This window comes from Ostrea edulis, chromosome 2 (genome assembly GCF_947568905.1).
Source record: "Ostrea edulis chromosome 2, xbOstEdul1.1, whole genome shotgun sequence".
In the NCBI taxonomy this organism is placed as follows: domain Eukaryota; kingdom Metazoa; phylum Mollusca; class Bivalvia; order Ostreida; family Ostreidae; genus Ostrea; species Ostrea edulis.
Window position 1 is genome coordinate 68,731,822 of NC_079165.1, and position 18,876 is coordinate 68,750,697.

General features: G+C 33.4%; 3 protein-coding genes across 4 annotated transcripts in view; 1 reads left to right on the forward strand and 2 right to left on the reverse strand.

Moving 5' to 3' along the window:
- The window catches only part of LOC125679140 (uncharacterized), a 33,599-nt gene extending 31,605 nt beyond the window's left edge, over window positions 1-1,994 (reverse strand). The window contains exons 1-2 of the mRNA XM_048918112.2: window positions 1,839-1,994; window positions 826-973 (exon numbers count right to left, since the gene is read on the reverse strand). Coding sequence (XP_048774069.2) covers window positions 826-973; window positions 1,839-1,967 — 277 coding nt within the window. The 5' untranslated portion in view covers window positions 1,968-1,994. The remainder of the gene's footprint in view (window positions 1-825; window positions 974-1,838) is intronic.
- Window positions 1,995-2,099: 105 nt separating this feature from the next.
- On the forward strand, window positions 2,100-16,060 carry LOC125681431 (histidine protein methyltransferase 1 homolog). Of its 2 annotated transcripts, none has more exons than XM_048921521.2 (9): window positions 2,100-2,211; window positions 5,013-5,083; window positions 5,226-5,400; window positions 5,654-5,742; window positions 7,621-7,695; window positions 10,751-10,872; window positions 12,421-12,519; window positions 14,422-14,537; window positions 15,547-16,060. In XM_048921521.2, the coding sequence occupies exons 1-9, from the start codon at window positions 2,121-2,123 to the stop codon at window positions 15,597-15,599; spliced, it is 891 nt and encodes a 296-aa protein (XP_048777478.2). In that variant the 5' UTR covers window positions 2,100-2,120; the 3' UTR covers window positions 15,600-16,060. The 2 variants fall into 2 exon arrangements, with proteins under 2 accessions (XP_048777478.2, XP_056013037.1); XM_056157062.1 differs by having other exon boundaries at window positions 2,106-2,211; window positions 5,226-5,298.
- The window catches only part of LOC125663694 (protein YIPF5-like), a 43,504-nt gene continuing 40,683 nt past the window's right edge, over window positions 16,056-18,876 (reverse strand). The window contains exons 5-7 of the mRNA XM_048896024.2: window positions 18,480-18,590; window positions 17,361-17,542; window positions 16,056-16,841 (exon numbers count right to left, since the gene is read on the reverse strand). Of these exons, the coding sequence (XP_048751981.1) occupies window positions 16,679-16,841; window positions 17,361-17,542; window positions 18,480-18,590 (456 nt within the window). The 3' untranslated portion in view covers window positions 16,056-16,678. The remainder of the gene's footprint in view (window positions 16,842-17,360; window positions 17,543-18,479; window positions 18,591-18,876) is intronic.

Sequence of the window (18,876 nt, forward strand, 5' to 3'; positions counted from 1 at the left end):
TGCTATCTACAAATTCCAACTAAAGCAGTTAAATTTGTACTAACAGATTTCTCAAACATTTCTGGTATATTCAAAACATCACATGTTCATACACCATATTCATATAATCTCCTACAATTCAGAGTTATGGAAGGACCAGTCTTCATTCTAGTTTCCTCTAAGAGGGTTAATTTTTCAGGTGGGAAGGGGGAAAATTCATTGTGACAAAAAAAAAATGAGTATGTCCTTGAAAACATTTTCCATATATATCCACATGTAGAATTTGTTCCCCTATTTTGGTCCCACCCTACCCCCAGGGCAATAGTTGAACAAAATTTAATCTACTTTTATGTCAGGAAGCTTTCATTAAGATTTCAACTTTTCTGACCCTTCCTTTGAACAAACTTGAATTCCCTTTAATCAAGGATGATTTCTGCCAAGTTTGATTGAATTTGGCCCAGTAGATCTTAACAGATTTTAAAAGATGCCACAAAATTTTCTCTAATCTTCAAAAATGGTGTGGCACTTCATTTGAACAAACTTGAATTCTCTTTACCCATGCAGGCTTTGTGGCAAGTTTGGTTGAAATTAGCCTAGTGGTTCTGGAGAAGTAAAAAAATGACAGACACATGCCTGACAAAACATGATAAGGAAAGCTCTCATGCAAGTTAAAATCACAGTAAATGATAGTTGGAAAATAATCCACTAGCTAAAATTTGCTAGCAGCAAAAAAGTCAATTTCGATCCCTGCTTTTTGTATAATAATTTACAAATTCAGTTTTAACAAGCTTTAAATATGTATACTGTATCATAAATATTTTCCAGCAAAAAATCAATTTCAATCACCTTCTGAAAAGCTGCTTGATTCCATTTTCCACGATTTAAAAACTTCAATTGGAAGTCTTGTAACATTGTTTGAATCTTTTGGGCGTGGAACCAATGACTTGTTGTAGTGAATGTTCTTATCCAGTTGAAGAGGTGAATTGTTCATTTCCTAAAAATATATCACAATAACATGAATCTTGATGAAGTTTTCAACAAACTTGAATCTGCACTATGTTGGGAAGCTTTCATGTAAACATTAATAGCCCAGTGGTTCTTGAGAAGAGGATTTTTAAAGATTTTTTTTATATATTTGTAGGGAAAACTTTATCCCCTATTGTGGTCCCATCCTAACCCTGGGGCCATGATTTTAACAAACTTGAACCTGCACAATGTCAGAAAGCTTTCATGTAAATTCCTACTTTCCTGGCCCAGTGGTTGTTGGGAAAAATATTTCCCCCTATATATTTGCATGTAAAACTTGACCCCTATTGCAGCCCCATCCTACCCTCATGCTTCATGATTTTAACAAACTTGAATTTGCATCAAGTCATTAAGCTTTCATATAAATTTCAGCTCTTTGGGCCAAGTGGTTCTTGAGAAAAATATTTTTAAATTACCTACTGTATTTTTTGCATTTTAGTTATCACTGTAGATCTAGTTGTATTCAATTTTAGCTTCAAATCTACGCATTTGGCGATTTCAAAATCGTTTTGGAGTGATTCTACAATTTACTGCTACATTACGGTTATATGGGAGGCATTCTAACAGTGGTGAGGGCCTGTCCCGAGAGACAGTTAGATTATTCTAATTTGGGAATTTAAGGCCTGTAGACTTTTGATAAAATGTATAACTCTTGTGACCAAGTCATGAGTATACGCGTTAGTTAATGCATTGTCATGGTTAAGTCAATTGAGTACTGACATCATAAGTTTTCGTAATCAATATGTCGGTCCGATGGACGAACAGACAAATGAAGGTTTGGCGCCCTTTCCCGTCAAAAAGTTTTAACTTTGCACTATATTTTGATTTTGTACCATAATTATTATGCCTCTCTCTGTACAAACTGAAATCCTGTTATCTTCACTCCATTCTACTGCATCAAGGCAAAATATCTGGTCTGCAAATTCTGCACTCGCAGTTCTCCTTTCCTCGCACCCGATCATGCTCCTCGTCGCTTTAAATTTAAACTGGTTCCTTCTGAGTTAGGCCACTAATGAAATCCCAACAAAGGAGTTCATTGGTTATATTACACAAAAATAGCCAATCAATAAACGTGTTACAAAGTGAACATGATTCACGTTCCCACGTGGGAGGCCATGTGGATTTGTTTACGTTTTGTAATGGAGTTTAAATTTAATTTCTTCGATCCACAAGACTTAGTGACGAAAACAGAAGAGACTGAAGATAGTAAGTATATTCTTAAAGAGTATCTACTAACGAAAATATAACAGCAAATGTAGTACATGACACATGTTACTCAATGAATGGCCCGGGGTACCTAATCCGAGATTCCTCTGACGAATATATTATATGTTGAAACAGAGATCTCAGTACAACTATATAGCTCTTCCTGGCAGTGTTATATATATATATATATATATATATATATATATATATATATAGAGAGAGAGAGAGAGAGAGAGAGAGAGAGAGAGAGAGAGAAAGAGAGAGAGAGAATATTAGTACATGCTAAAATCCATATTGATATGTTACAGTACATTCGTTAGAATAATCTAAAGTGTGTCTCGGGACAGGCCCTCACCACAAACCGGATCCGTAGGACATTATCAATTTAACGAAAGAACATTCTATTCTATCTAATGTTTCATTAGCCCTAGACCTAGTGGCCCCATATCATCAGCCCGAGGCCAGGGCTAATTTGTGTGGAAACGAGGGGCTGGGTTATTTATATTCGGTCTTTCACTCCCTTGTCTCCACAGGAAGTACCCAAGAGCCAAATGCCTGAGTGTTGATATGGGATCTGAGGGCTGATATGACATATAATAAGGATTTTAGCATGTAATATTCTATTTTATCATATACTGCACATTTTCATGCTTAGATATTTCATACGAACGGGATAGTATTTTTGATGTGTGTTTTTTTTTAATGTGATACAGAGTCAAAAAGCTGATTTTATAAGTCTTAGATAATATTCTTTTTATCACATGAGGGTTACGTTTTTGCATTTTAAATGAAAATCAAGGAATATTTGATTCATTAATATACTTTTCTATAGTAAATACCTTAAAACTATTATATAAATATTGCATGTAGTTGAGGGTAACATTGAAAATTTTCACCCCGAGAAAACCATTGTCAACCGAGGCGTAGCCGAGGTTGACAATGGTTTCTCGAGGGGTGAAAATACATGCAATATTTGTTTTATTATACTGAATGTTATGTAAACTGGAAAGCAGAAAAACTTACGTCTGTTGACATTTGATCAATCACTGTCATGCGATATTTTGTATTTCGATGCGGGTACTCGCGTTTATTACAAACGCTCAAACGACGTCGTCTAGCAATCTACGGCGAACCGTACACGCATAAATTTGACGCATGTGATAATTTTTCATAATATCACCCGTTGTCAAGTACTGTTACCCGTTGCTAGATACTATCACCCTGGGGCGCGTGTTTTTTGTTCTCAGAGGGTAACAATATGTTTTTTCAAATGCTTCTCGACCAATCAGGTTTGAGTATTTTACATGAAAGTGTAATAAAATGATTTACTCTAGTAAAAACCTTCGTACATGTACATTGAAATACTATAATGATGAACCTCTGATACATTGATTAACTATGGTACATGTCAAAACTTTGATATATCAATTAAAATTTACTATGGTAGTTTCTTTGATACATTGATTTAGCGTTGTACAGACTTTGATTGTTACGAGCGAATACGTAATTTCCAACTTGATATGCATTTTTCACGCCGGTCTGATATGTGATATGGGTTTTTGGAACGGTCGTTGATATGCAGCTATTGTGAAAGACTGAAATTCAATATAAATAACCCCCTCGTTTCCACAGAAATTAGGGGGATAGGAAAGACCAAATATAAATAACCCCCTCGTTTCCACAGAAATTAGATGGCACCAGTATCATGCAGTGTAGAATCTGCATAATTATTAACAAGTATATCTGCATATAAGTTCCATCTTATATATATTTAGTATTTCTGCATATCAGCTCCAACTGACAGTTTGAGGGCAAACATGACAAGCTGGTCGACCTACTTGCATACATGCATGACTGTACATTTACCTCTAACATGCTTTTTCACATGAATTTTTCATATAATATGATTTATTGGACTATAACATCAGTGTGGCCTCACATTGTTGACACATAAATCATCTTAAAGGGACTAGCTGGTTCACATTTTTCGAAAGAAATCTTTTTCATGTTTGATGTTAAAAATTATAAATATAGCTCATTTGATGTTGACAACCAAAATTTGGACTGTCTGAATGCAAGGATAAGAGCAATATTTTAGCTTTGATTATGTGTTATGTAAACAAAGTCTTTTTATGTAAACCAACAAACCAGTGAAACTTTAACATTTGTTTAATTTTGTAATTTAGAGCATCTTCATTTTGTACAATAACAAATTTTAAATAACACATTTTACCTAAAGTATACGTGAGAGGCGATATATTATTAAACTTGGATCAATATCCATTTATTTTGAAAACCCTGTAAACAATAACACACCTCAATCTTTGTTTTCAAAACAAATAATAAACTCTCTATAATGAGCTTCTGTCATGATGAATAACCTTAATTTTATTGTGAAACCTTCTAAACATATTCGATTGTAGATTTTGATCATTTAAAGTGAAAAACAAAATTTGGAGGAAAATCGTCAATCGGTCCCTTTAAGACCACATTGCAAATATATAAGTCAATTACATTTAAAAACATCAACAATCAGATTAAATGGTATATATTTCTGCAAGTAAATAAATCTCAGATGTTTATTTTGCTTTCTGAATGTAATTGGGCTAAAAATATTGATTAGCCATGGAATTTTAACAAAGGCCCAGGTGTGTTTTTAATTTTGACACAATTTTAAAAATCACATAGAGTAGAATTATATGTAGATAATTATCTTTCTTAATATATCACCTGAGTTCAGTTGAGCTTTTTAAACTTTGTGCTTTGTTTGATGTTTCCACCCCTCAGCTCTCTTGTTTCAGACTACCACTCTCCCATAGAGGCAAACACACAAAGACTTGAGCAGTTTCAAGAGTTATTCCCAGACAAGTTTGTAAGTGTTGTTTGAATCTAATAATTTATTTCCTAATTTAAAAGTGTGTGTAAATCCTTGAAGTCTGTATTAAATGTGAATTTATAATCATTACTGTTACTTTATTTTTTTTTTTAATCCAAACAATTTCCTTTTGCTGCAGGACCATCACCAATATTCCAAGTTTCGACAGAATAATTATAATTTCAGCAAAGTGAATATTAACTGCTACAGAAGTGAGGATATAGAGAAATGGATTGTAATTAAAAATTCAGAAGCATCTGTTGTTAAAACAGCAGCAGAATCCCATTCTGATTTAGTACCAAATGTTTATGAAGGTAGTGAATTTGAATTAAAAGTTCACAATAAATGAGATTGACTTCTGTAATATGGTCTTGATTTTAAAGAATCTTAGAATGGCAATGTATGACTCCCCACAAATATTGAATTAATGCTGTGCTGTGACAGAAAATGTATAATGTTCTCTTTCAATACCAGACATCACAAAGTATTGTCTTTCATTGAAAAGAGGCAACTTCACTACATGTTATACATAATTATTGTCTTCATTTTATATTTTCTAATGTACAGGAGGTTTAACAATCTGGGAGTGTGGTTGTGATCTAGCTGAATTTATTACTGATGGAAACATTGACTTTAAACAGAAATCAGTTTTAGAGGTAAGCAATTTCATTATGCCCTTGCAGTTATAGTTTGGGAAAGTTGTTTTCTTTTTGTCCATCACACATAACGCATGGTTTACTCAGCTATCTCCTACTACAGTTTTCAAACTAGAACTTTTGTAATAGACCAATGTTAATAAAGCATCTTGTCAAAGTTTTCATTTTCTTCAAATTTTTCTACGAGTGACAGGATTTTGATCTGGAACCCATTTTACTATGTGCATGAAAGGTGAAGATAATGGAGAGTGATCAATCTCATAACTCCTATAAGCAATAGGGCTGAAAAGATTCACCGAAATATCGATACTGTTCAATATAAACCCTCGATTCAATGTTCAATTCATTGCCTCGATTTTCGGTTCGATACGTTTATTACAAACTGGTTCAGTAAAATACATCAGGTTCGGCCTGTAATGATTATTTTTACATGCATGGGGGACAAAATAGCATCAAATAACGTTCAGACTGTTGTTTAATTTGAGTCTTACGAAAATGATAATACACTTCATCAGCTTAAACTACAGAGCCAACATGCATCTTACCATTTGGCAGTTTGGAAACATTTTGCTTTTAAAATTATTAATGTGAATCTTGGTAATTAAATTTTTCTTCTATGTTATTATTGGTTTCTTCTGTAAATTGTATTGTATTGAAAGTATTGAATCGTGGCATAAGTATTGCAATATGTATCGTATCGTGAAGGGGGCGTATCGTTTCAGCCCTAATAAGCAATACAAAATAGAGAGTTGGGCAAACACGGACCCCTGGACACACCAGAGGTGGGATCAGGTGCCTAGGAGGAGTAAGCATCCCTTGTCGATCGGTCACACCCGTCGTGAGCCCTATATCTTGATCAGGTAAACGGAGATATCCGTAGTCAAAATCAGTGTGCCAAGAACGGTCTAACAATCGGTATAAAACACGTCAGACAGCATTTGACCCAATGATAGGTTGTATTGGCAAACTAGATCTTTATAACGACCATAGAATTTGCAAAATGCTGACTTTAAAAAGACTGTTGAAACCCCTGTACCATCAACTTGTTTGTCAGTAGCTTGCCTTGATTTAAAAACTGACTATACGCAGAACAAGCTCTTGCGTATCGAATCAGTTAAGAGATATAAACACCATATGCATATACTTTATTATGTTTATCATCAATATTGACATATTTTTTGAAAATTTACCTCATATTAACTACTGGTTGTGTTAGCCTAGTGGTTTGATTTTTATATCTCTGCACCACATGAGACGTTTCATATGGGTAGTGTTTGTTCCTCTCCTAAATGCCTGACATTAGAAGTGAAAGTCATGGGTCATTTGGACATTACCTCCAATTAAAAATGGAGGGCCTGTGTCACTGTAGGCATTGGCAGAAAACTGCTAATTAAATAGACATAGACATGTATGGCACTTCATGAGAGAATTTTGAATGGGATGCAAAACAAAACCTTGTATTAACTTTGAAAAGATCGGTTTAAAAAAAAACTATGAAATATAAATTTATGTCCCTTAAAGAATTTTTGCACTCACATTGAGAAGTCACCAGCTGTAGGTGAAGTACCACAAATTTAGATGTATGCTTTACGCCTAGGGCCGTAGCAGTGATGGTTCTTAGACGTGCCAATGCCTGGGACATCCGTTTTTAATGTCATATCTGAAAGATTCATGATTTTCAATTCTAAATGCTGATCCTTGCAAAAAAGCAATTATTAAATATTTTTATATCTTAGGTTTATAGTGGCCTGTTATGAGAGGGGCTCAAATTCATGACCCCCTGAATGCTTTAACCACTGAACTACTACGACTGGTGGAAAAATGAAGAAAAAAAATATGAATGCATTTCTTTTCATACCAATCTCTCCTTTGATATAGCTTGGTTGTGGAGCAGGTTTACCTGGAATATGTGCAATGAAACTTGGAGCAGACCAAGTTCATTTTCAAGACTATGTAAGTATTTTAGTGAACAATACATGCATTTAATTTTGGGAATTCAGGCCATCATTGATGTACTCCAATTCACATTTTTCAAGGCGGGTCGGTAGGTAGGTTGTTTTTTTTTTTTTTTTTTTTTTTTTGGAACGTCATGAAATTTTTTATTGATATTTTCTTTTAAAATAAGGAGAATTTTCTATTTTTCAAGGGAATGAAATTTATTTTAGAAAAATGAAATTTTAAATTGCTGAAGAAAAAGATGATCGGGTAGGAGCAAATTTTACGGGTAGGTCGGAGTACATCAAACAAATCCATTTTTATTTTTGGCCTCAGCATCCAATTATGACTTGCCTTGTCAGATCAGAGAAGCAGACCGTCCAGATGTTGTAGACTAAATGCCATTAGAGTGTGAAAATAAAAGATCAACCCTGTCAAGTGATTACTTAATTCCCTATACTACTGATCTGGAAATACATATAATTTACAGTTACATGTAGTTGGCCTGCAAATCAGTTGTACCATGGAGGTTTAATTCAAATTCTTTTGTGGACAGCAATTTTGTAAATACATTGTAATATTTACTTTTCCAATATTTTTGCCTTTGATGTCTTTATTGATAACAATTGTACATAATGATAGCCATTGCAATTGGGAACAATATGCATGTATGAATCATGATGAATATAGTACATAACAGGTGGGAATTCTGACAGATGTGACAGTAGAATGTAAATATAAGAAATCAATTTCATATTTGAAAATACATGAGGGTATAAACTGTGATGCTTCAAGCCAGCATACATTTTATAGAGTGCCAACATCCTTCATGAAGTATGCCAAGTGGGTGAAGTGTCACAGTTCATTACTTCATGTATTTTCAAAAATGAAATTTATTTCTAGAACTGAATATAGCCGTCAGATCAGATACGTAATTTTTGGCTGTGTGTACTGCCAAGCATATACATACAGTAATAAAGTATTCCGATACATGAATATATTCCTCTCGCTCATATTGTTTTATGGTAGGAATATGTGTCCCTTCGGAAATGGCAGTATTTGGAATTTATCTTGCTATTTGGATTGAAATTTTTATGAATCAGCATTTGTGTACTTTGAGTTCAAATTAGGAATTTAATTGTATACACATACCTTTTCAGTCAAGAGACTCCTTTTTATTGTCTATTGATTTTATGAATGTAAAATCCAGTCTTTATATACGCTCACTTATGAGTCCAACCGTCTGTCCATTAGCTTTTTCATGTCTACCTCATTACTGAATACTCTGAGACTTAGAATCATCAAATTTTGTCAGCCGATACACTTTGATAGAAGGTGGGTCACACTTTAAAATTAAGATAGGCCACTGTGATCTTTGATGAATATGATATGGCCAAATATGGCAAAACCCTGTCCCGACTCATAACTGGACAATTATTTGGCCTAGAATCATCACACTTGGTCAGCTAATGTATCATGGGTAGAAGGTAAGTTGCACCCTACATCAAGGTCACTAACCTCTATGTAAGATCATATGCTTATATATTTCAAAATTTCAAAATCATTTTTGGGCTCATGTAGATTTGAGTCCTAGAATCAACAAACTTTGTCAATATGCCGGTTTCGAGACACGTCCGAGTTATTTCCCTTTGTAGAACTCTCGTACATAGTAAGGCGCGAAAGAATTTGTTTACACGCGGGAGTGGGACAGATATTCATCACAGCGTAAGTGAATGTAAGTTTCTCATACGCTGTTTAATAACATGAATTCGACTGATACACAAACTAAGTAAGTGATAAGTATTTAGGAGACTGATACACAAAGTAAGTAAGTGATAAGTATTTAGGAAGTAATTAAATACATAGAATTATTATCCTATCACGTTATTTTGCTGGTCATAAGTACCATATCCAAGATATTTCTTGCAAATATGACATTGTTTGTATGTTTCCACTTCGGTAAAACATTTCTTTCGATAGTATTTAGTATTTCCCACATTTACACATTTAAAGAGAAGCCGCTTTTAATACATTTCATCGTCTTCCTCGTTGGCTGTTTATCCACTCTGTCCCACTAAATGCACCTCCTATACAGAAGAGTTCGTATCTCGAAACTGGCGTATTGTTGCATCAGATCTGTAGAGAAATGTATACTGCAGCTTAAAATTGGGTCATTAAAACTTTAAAAAGAAATGCAAATGGCAATCCCTTTATTTGTAAGAGAGTAATGCAATAACCGTATTAAAAAATAATTACATCAAGAAATACTCATTTTTAGAAATAAAATTTAGCTACACGTGTACATAACAATATTTATATGATGATTTTGTTTCCAACAATAATGATATAAATATGTGCAATGTTACGCTACAAAATTTGCAAAGAATTAACAAGCACATCACACAGCATCGTGGGATACCCACGGGTGATCTCGGTTTTTACTCATCACACAAGATCACTCGTGGGTATCCGACAATGACCACACAGCAGATAGAGGAATTCCATTTGTGTCATGGGAATAAAGATCTAAGCCATGGTGTTTCAAGGAGTTCAGTTGGAACATACAAAACTCATTTTGATAAGATCCAAATTGCATCCAGTCAGTTAAAACTCTATTTCTCCTGTAGGAGAAATGATCTAAGCAATGGTCTTTTAAAGGAGTTCAGTTGGACATGCAGAGATCATTTTTATAAGAGCCAAATTGCATCTGTCAAATTTAAGATTAATGTATTGAGTATAATGTAAAGAAGGCCATGGAAATGATTTGTCACTCAGTTATGGGACATTTCTTTGTACAACCCAATATTGTTTGCAATTCATACCATGTGAAAGAAATTATATAAATACATAATGTACATGTAATAAAAATGAAATATCAAACAATTCAAAAGATATATTGAGAAGTCAGTTGTTGTACCTATAAGGTTGACATGGTTTTGTCCTAAGCATGATTATGATTAATAAACATCTAATGAGCATATCTAATGCTGTGGCAGTGCACTTTGTTTCACAAATTATGAAAGTTATTCTTTCACACTTAAAATATTGTAATAAGAATTGTAATTTTTTACAGAATTCGGAAGTGATATCCCATTTCACCATTCCAAATGTATTAGAACTGAACAACAGACCTTCATGTCAGTGTAGGTTTTTCTCTGGTGACTGGGAAGAATTTCAAAAACATTCCACTATAACGTAAGTTTACTCTTATTGGAAATCGTAAGCTATGTGATGGTGTGTATTAAATTGTATGGTAATATCAGCAGGTCTGTTTAGGCATATATAATACAAAGCAGATGCAGAATCAGGATTATTCTTGGGATCTTCTATATTATTGCCATTGTTGGGGTCAGTACAATGCTTAAGCTACCTGAGAAGTACGATATTCACCGAGACCGGAGGGCGAGGTGAATGTTACAGTGGTATATTTCTAGGGTAACTAAAGCATCTTATTGACCAAGAAAAATATCAATAATTGTTTTATCATACATGTATATATATAATTTATGAATATAAATTTTATTGAAACTGGTGGCAAGAACCAATGAAACAATTTCTGGTTGGCCATTTTGTATACCCAGTCTGATACAATGCAAGACCTGATCAAAAGTGATTACTAAACAAAATATCAAAATTGACTACTTGAAAACTTACCATATTATAAACCTATATTCAACAATTGTCTGTCACTCTAGTTTGTTGTAGAAGTCACCCTTTGAACTTTCTTTACATAGTGCTAGACTTACTCGAGTAGAGAAGTGAGCTTTCGTCGAACTATCAAAATAGAGTAATCAAGGAAATCCCAACTTAATTTTGGTCCGATGTTTCGAGAAATCAAAAGGAACATGCATTGCCAAGTGAACATGATGTTCTATTTTTTTCTAGTTAATGTTGGATCTCAACAAATTAGAAAGCTCGGATATTTATTTTCAATCGTAATAACGTAAACTACTGGATAATTTATAGAGTAGGGTGGCACACTATTCATTTTCATTGTTTCTGTATAAATGATTCACAAAGCAGGTGTTCAAATTGTTGCTACATGTATGAGTAATATATAATGTATCTCCACATTATATGAAATATACAAGTTTCAAGTTATTTTCTTTCACGAGAAAAATAAAGCACAAAAACAATTTGTTTACATGTAGGAGTGGGACAAATTAGTGGATCTGCTCAGTAAGTGTCTCATACATGGTTTCATTACCCGAATCCGACTGATACACAAACTTTAAGTAAATGATAAAATATTCAGGGGTAATTAAATGCATGAAATTCTTATTATATCACATTTATTTCGTTGCTCATATATATCATATGTAGGATATTACTTGCAAATATGACATTGTTTTTATCGTTTCCACTTTTAAAAATTAGTAAAACATTTCTCTCAATAGTATATTGTAGTTCCTACTTTTACATATATGAAACAGATTAAGCCACTTTTATCGATAATACATTTTATAGTCTTCGACTGACTCACTGACTGAAAGTACATTCTGTCTCACTAGTAGGTATTCAAAATTCCATTAAATGCACCTCCTACACAGAAGAGCTCTTACCTTGAAACTGGCAAATTCAGATGTTTCGTGTTGATATTAATATATATCACATGAGAGCTTTACAGAAAATTAAAATTTTATTATTTTTTTTAACACTTTATGATGCTGTTTAGAACATGTATATTTCAAAACTGGTTAAAGATTAGCAACAACTTTTTATTGGATTACATTTCTCTTTCAGATATGATTACATTCTAACTGCAGAAACTATTTATAACTCTGAAAATTATCCCAAACTCCACAAATTATTACAACACTTGCTGAAAGATGATGGCAGAATGTATCCTTGTACCATTGTATGTTACTATATGTGTTCGTTAGTAAGATGTATGTAATTATACTGTAACACTTTCTTGAATGTCAAAAAGTCAATAGGATGGAAATTTACAACTGCTAGATGAAAATGTGTACTTTTTACCTTGGTTTAGTGCATGTGATAGTAAACTTTACCTTGGTTTAGGGCCATTACTCATTGTCCAGTCATAAAGAACCTTTATGTGCATGTGATAGTGAACTTTACCTTGGTTTAGGGCCATTACTCATTGTCCAGTCATAAGGAACCTTTATGTGCATGTGATAGTGAACTTTACCTTGGTTTAGGGCCATTACTCATTGTCCAGTCATAAGGAACCTTTATGCAAAATATGAGACACAATGTAGATGTTCAGGATCAAATAAAGATTATTTTTAAAATTATTTCAAGTTTTGTCAGTTTTCAAGTGATAGAGCTCCACTCTAGGGCCAGAACCACTAAACTGGGGGGTTATTTTGGTAGAGGTGTAGCAACCACTAATGATGTAAAAACATAAATGCATTTGTGTTCGCTAATGAAAAAAATATATCATTATTGCTGAACAAATTCATAACTCTTAATGATAAGTTGTTCGCTAATGAAAAATAAAGTTTAAACGGATGATTTATCCCTAATGATTATGATGAATATGAATTCAATTAGCAAACATAGATGCATTTATTAAAGCAATATTTATCTCAGTGGATTTTATATCATTAGTGGTTGCTGCATAGAGGCCTGAGCATTCTCATTATTAGGGGCCAATTTTTACAGATTTGATAGAGGCCTGTTCAACATTATGCATGAAGTTTTTATGCCAGCTGTCCAAATGTAATGAAAACAATTTTTAAACATAGTATGTTTTTGTCCTACCTCTAGGGGTCCAAAAGCGAAGGGACCGTGAAGTACTGTTTTATGTTTCCCTACCCAAAAAGATTTTTCAAAGTACTTTTGGAGAAAATTGGCTGGTATGCAGATTCTGAGGATGTCAGAAATGTTCAAAAGTTAATGACAGACATTGTGCAATGAACAGGCACGGAGAACTGTATGTTACCTTGGTAAAGTCAACACTTATTCCATGTCTATTGAGGACTCAAAGTACAACCTCCAGGGCAAGGACAGAACCACAAGTAGTTTTACATAGGGATATATATATATATATAGGACAATTCTTTAAAATCTTTCCGCAAGAACCACCAGGATGTTATATGTCAAATTAATTAATATATTTAGATAATAATTAATATATAGATATCCTCATGTAGTGTATATTTTAATTTTTTAGCCAGGGTGGGGCCACAATATGTTTTATAGTTGAAATCTTCAAAAAAATTCCCTTGATGCAATTAGCATCCTCATGTATCTGTCCATCAACCCTGGGGTCTTCGTAGGGTTGCAACAGGTGTTTTAAGTTTTACAAAATCTTCACAAGATCCATATGAATACATCCTCGTGTAGTGTAGGTTAATGTTGTCCACCTCACGACCCCTGAGGTCTAGATAAGGCAAGAATAGGTGTTTAAGGTTTAATAAAGGAAAATGGTACATGTATATAGAGCAACACTGTTTAAAATTATCTTCCCAAGATTGAACTACAAGGACATAATATACTGAATTAATGTGCATTCATATCATAAATTCAAGATACTGACACTGCTCACATGATCACAAATGGAAGCATTAACTTGGTCAGATTTTTTCAATACCATGTTCTTATAAAAGAGTTATCTCCCTTTCCACTGCATACAAAACATCAGATACTCAATACATGTATTCATATAAAAGATTGAAAAAAACATTCTGAAAGTTTCCATATACTTTGATATAATTTTGTCTAATGCATGTGAATATAATCATGAATGACTATAAATTATCCTGAACTGGAGAACAGACTGGTGGCAGCCAAGTCCAATTACTATGGAGTTGGTGGTGGTACAGGATTATTTGAGGATTTTGTGCAGAAAGAAGGATACTTCAGTTATACATGTGTCAAAACCATTGAGGCTGGTAAGTAACACTTGCACACCAGTGATAATCTGATTTGAATGTTATACTTATTTCAGTTAAATTGATTTCCATTTCACTAGTCCCTTGGGGATCAGGGTTAGAATAGGTCCTCAGTACCCCTGCTTGTCGTAAGAGGCGACTAAATTGGGTGGTCCTTTGGATGAGATCACAAAAACCAAGGCCCCTTGTCCCAGTAGCTTTGGCACGATAAAGAACCCTTCCTACTCAAAGGCCATAAGCACCGAGCATAGGCCTAAATTTTGCAGCCTTCACCAGCAATGGTGATGTCTCCAAATGAGTGAACAAATCTCGAGCGGGACGTTAAACAATATACAATCAATCAATCCAATTCACCATTACCTTATATTTCCCAAAACAAGGTTTGGGAACGTATTGCTTTTACTCTGCTCCTTATTTTTCTTTAGCACTTTTTTGTCTGGGAGTATTCTCAGAAATTAAACAAGGGATTAAGATAACCCTTTTAGGATGATATCATTTGTAAATGTGCGCAAAAAGTTATTTTCTCTGAACATGCATGCATGTGCATTGGAATTTTTGCTATAAACATCTGTTTGGAATCAGTCTAACTTTTTCATTTTTCCTTGAAATCGTTTGGAATTTATATTGTACATGTAGGTATATCAGGCATGGTTAAAATCACCAATCCACACATGCATGCATACATGTGTGCTTCATTTTGATTGGATTATACTAAAACATCTATATAACCCTCTCATTGATAAATAAAATTGAATGATATTCACAGTATATGTAGATATAATGTACATATCTAACAACAATTTATGTCACCCCTCTCTCAAAGATGATTCATTCTAATTTTGAAAAGAATTTGAATGGTAGTTATCAAGAAGTTTTTAAAAAAGTGCAATAGTTAACGTATGTCGCATGACGATGGCGTGACTCAGGTGACCTAGAAATTAAATTTATTTCTTGCATAACCTCAATGTATCGCTTTGCTCACACTCAGTTTACTTTTCTTTCTATTCAGGTGTACCTAGAGAGATTGTAATGCTAGAGAAATCCCAGGGAGAACAGCTTTGATTATGACATGTTGGTGATGTGTGTCATATATGTACTTTGATATAATATGTTTTACTATGTACATGTACATGTAGTATGATTACATGTATTATAGTCCTAATATTGACTGTTAAATTATATGTATTATAGTCCTAATATTGACTGTTAAATTACATGTATTATAGTCCTAATATTGACTGTTAAATTACATGTATTATAGTCCTAATATTGACTGTTAAATTAAATGTATTATAGTCCTAATATTGACTGTTAAATTATATGTATTATAGCCTAATACTGACTGTTAAATTACAAGTTTGTTGCAAGAATTTTGTATTGAGAATGTGGTATAAATTTCCTCACGGCTTTTCATTTATTTTTCATCGTAATTTCTATGCTCATGATATACACGTTCTAAGTCTGTCTTGAAAAGACTACAATGTGAGTATGTGGTGAAGAATTTCAATAAACATTAAAATGATCTTAGTGATTTTATTTGGCCTCAGTTTAAATATATCAAAAGCATTGCAACATAAATTTACAGAGTATTATATGTTCAATGCACAACAAAAAAGCATTACAATTGTATTACAGTTGTGACATGCATGTTTAAAATAGTACCCATACAACAAAGTTTGTACTCCAATTTATTCTTCAACGTTTCATGATGCATTGCTTCTTCCTTGAATAATGTCCTCTTCTTGAACAATGTTGTGCATTTGTATAAAATGTATTAAAATATAACACATACAAATGTTCGTAGTTTGAACAAGTCTGAATGATGTAAAACATCTCCATAACACTTACAAATGTTCGTAGCTTGAACAAGTCTGAATGATGTAAAACATCTCCCTAACACTTACAAATGTTCTTAGTTTGAACAAGTCTGAATGATGTAAAACATCTCCCTAACACCTACAAATGTTCTTAGTTTGAACAAGTCTGAATGATGTAAAACATCTCCATAACTCTTACAAATGTTCATAGTTTGAACAAGTCTGAATGATGTACATGAACACCAACAAAATGGATGAAGACACAGCTTTTCTAAAGAAGCAAAGTTTAAAACAAAAGGGTGATCAGTATTGGTTGTTTGGGGTTTAGAACACTGTTAATAAGGCAAATACTCCATAAACAAGTCCACAGGGGTAGGCCACAAGGGGTTGCTGGTTCTCCATTGACAGGGCCGCTACAAAGAGTTTGGAAGACGAAAAACTACACCATAACACCGTCAGCACAGTTAGGACAATTCCAAGCATCCCCCTGAAACAAGGCAATAGAAATGGAATAAGTCGGTATTGCTTTCATTTAAACATTCATACATTAGACACCATGATGCAGTTTATGTGCAATTATTTACTAAAATTCATACTGTAAAAATTATAGTCACATGATCTGCAGTTAAACTTTAAGAAAATTAGATACTCCAAAAATATAATATTATAGAAATTTGTGAAATCCAGTGTTGTTTGCACAAGTTGTCATGATACTGCAATGTTTGTGGTGAATTTTCACCACAAATCTATCCTTGCATATTTCACCAAAAGCGGGATCTTCATATTTCCATTGAAATTCAATAACTTTGAGGGACAAAAACCCAAGAACTTCCATATTTATTTTCAACAGTTCAATACATGTATATTTCATGTATTAATCATTAATATACATTTATGAAAATACTCCATAATACAATAATTCAAATCTCTTGAGCTTTTTCGTGTATCCACTAAACTCTGGCTACTACACTTAGTTGATGAGCTACAGTACTCTGCAGATACTTACTTGAGTGATAGTAGCACTGCTGAGAATGACAGGATGACCATGGGGAGGAGACAGTAGCCCAGTACGCTGATGATACAGCCCACAGACACGCCTGTTATACTCATCATGTTCAGCAGGAAGTACATGGCGACACAGCCCACTACACCAATGCCGTAGATGTAACCAAACTGTAGCTTCCCACACTGTCGTCAGATAGAGGTAAATGTGTACACATAATGGAGAGGAATATTTCAGTGAAGCATTGCACACGCCATACATAGAACAGTATTTATTTACATTTTCAATGTTTTTGCCTTTGGTATCTTTACCATTTGAAATGAAAGCCATTTCCTCATGAATGTGAACAATGTGCACGTGAATCTTGATGAATTTAGTACATCTATTTTAACGGTTGGGAATTGAAAGTAAAATGTACGTGTAAATATAAAAAATAAATTTCATATATGAAAATACATGAGGGTATGAATGGCAATGTTTTGCACACGAATACTTTTCATGACGCACTAATGTGCTTCATGAAGTATGCTGGCGTACAATGTCACATTTCATGCTCTTTATGTATTTTCAAAAATGAATTATTTCTTATAAAGTAAAACAGGGTTACAAAGAAGCACCATATGTCTGATTTAACTATTTATATAATATGAGCATTATTCATTTCATCCAATGAGTTATTTGCCTTTTTTTCTATTACAGGAAATGAAAAACATTTTGTTATTGAAAGTTATTCAAAATAAAAATGTTTGATATAACCTTGTTGTACAGTATGCAACGACTATGAAATGAGGTATTTGCAAGGTACTATTATTGTCAAATTTTGGTATAATTTCATTTTGTTTCAGTTTATAAGCGTAATCTGGTGTGCACCTAGTTATGTTACAGCCCAGAAACATACTTTGATATTTATTCCTTAATTGCCTGGGCTTAATTATCTTTATAGAAGTAAGTATAAAGTGGTATAAATATTTAGTTTATCTACGGCTGAAGTTTATAATCATTCACATTCATGACTGTGGATACCAGTAGTGCCGCACATTGTTCATGTTAATATTACAATCACATTTAATCTGCTAAGAAATCAATTTAAATTGTAGATGTGTGCTTTTTGTATTGATTTACCAGCATCAGAGATCCACCAAAAGCCAAACAGAAAACAAGAGGTCCCGCTAAATCTGTGTCCTGCATCATATCATGTTCAGCTGCTTTGAATGGGTTTAGGACAGCTAATGTCTGCAAAATATAAACAAAGTATGCCTAGAGTTATCTCCTACAAAATATAAACAAAGTATGCCTAGACATATCTCCTACAAAATATAAACAAAGTATGCCTAGACTTATCTCCTTAGGAATTTTTTTTACTAAAAGTCCTCTTGTAGATCCTCTTTTTCAACAATTTGATATTTTAAAAAACTTTTGAGATATCTATACATTTTTTTAAAACTTTTAAAAAGTGTTCCAAGGATCACATTGTGCTGCCTGTGATTACATCATAAATTGTATGTTATACATATATTAC

Bases quoted from the DNA above. Each gene is read 5' to 3' on its own strand.
- LOC125681431 (XM_048921521.2), top strand. From the start codon at position 2,121: ATGTGGATTTGTTTACGTTTTGTAATGGAGTTTAAATTTAATTTCTTC. The intron at 7,696-10,750 runs GTAAGTATTTTA...AATTTTTTACAG, and splicing joins AAGTTCATTTTCAAGACTAT to AATTCGGAAGTGATATCCCA. The intron at 12,520-14,421 runs GTATCCTTGTAC...ACTGGAGAACAG, and splicing joins CTGAAAGATGATGGCAGAAT to ACTGGTGGCAGCCAAGTCCA.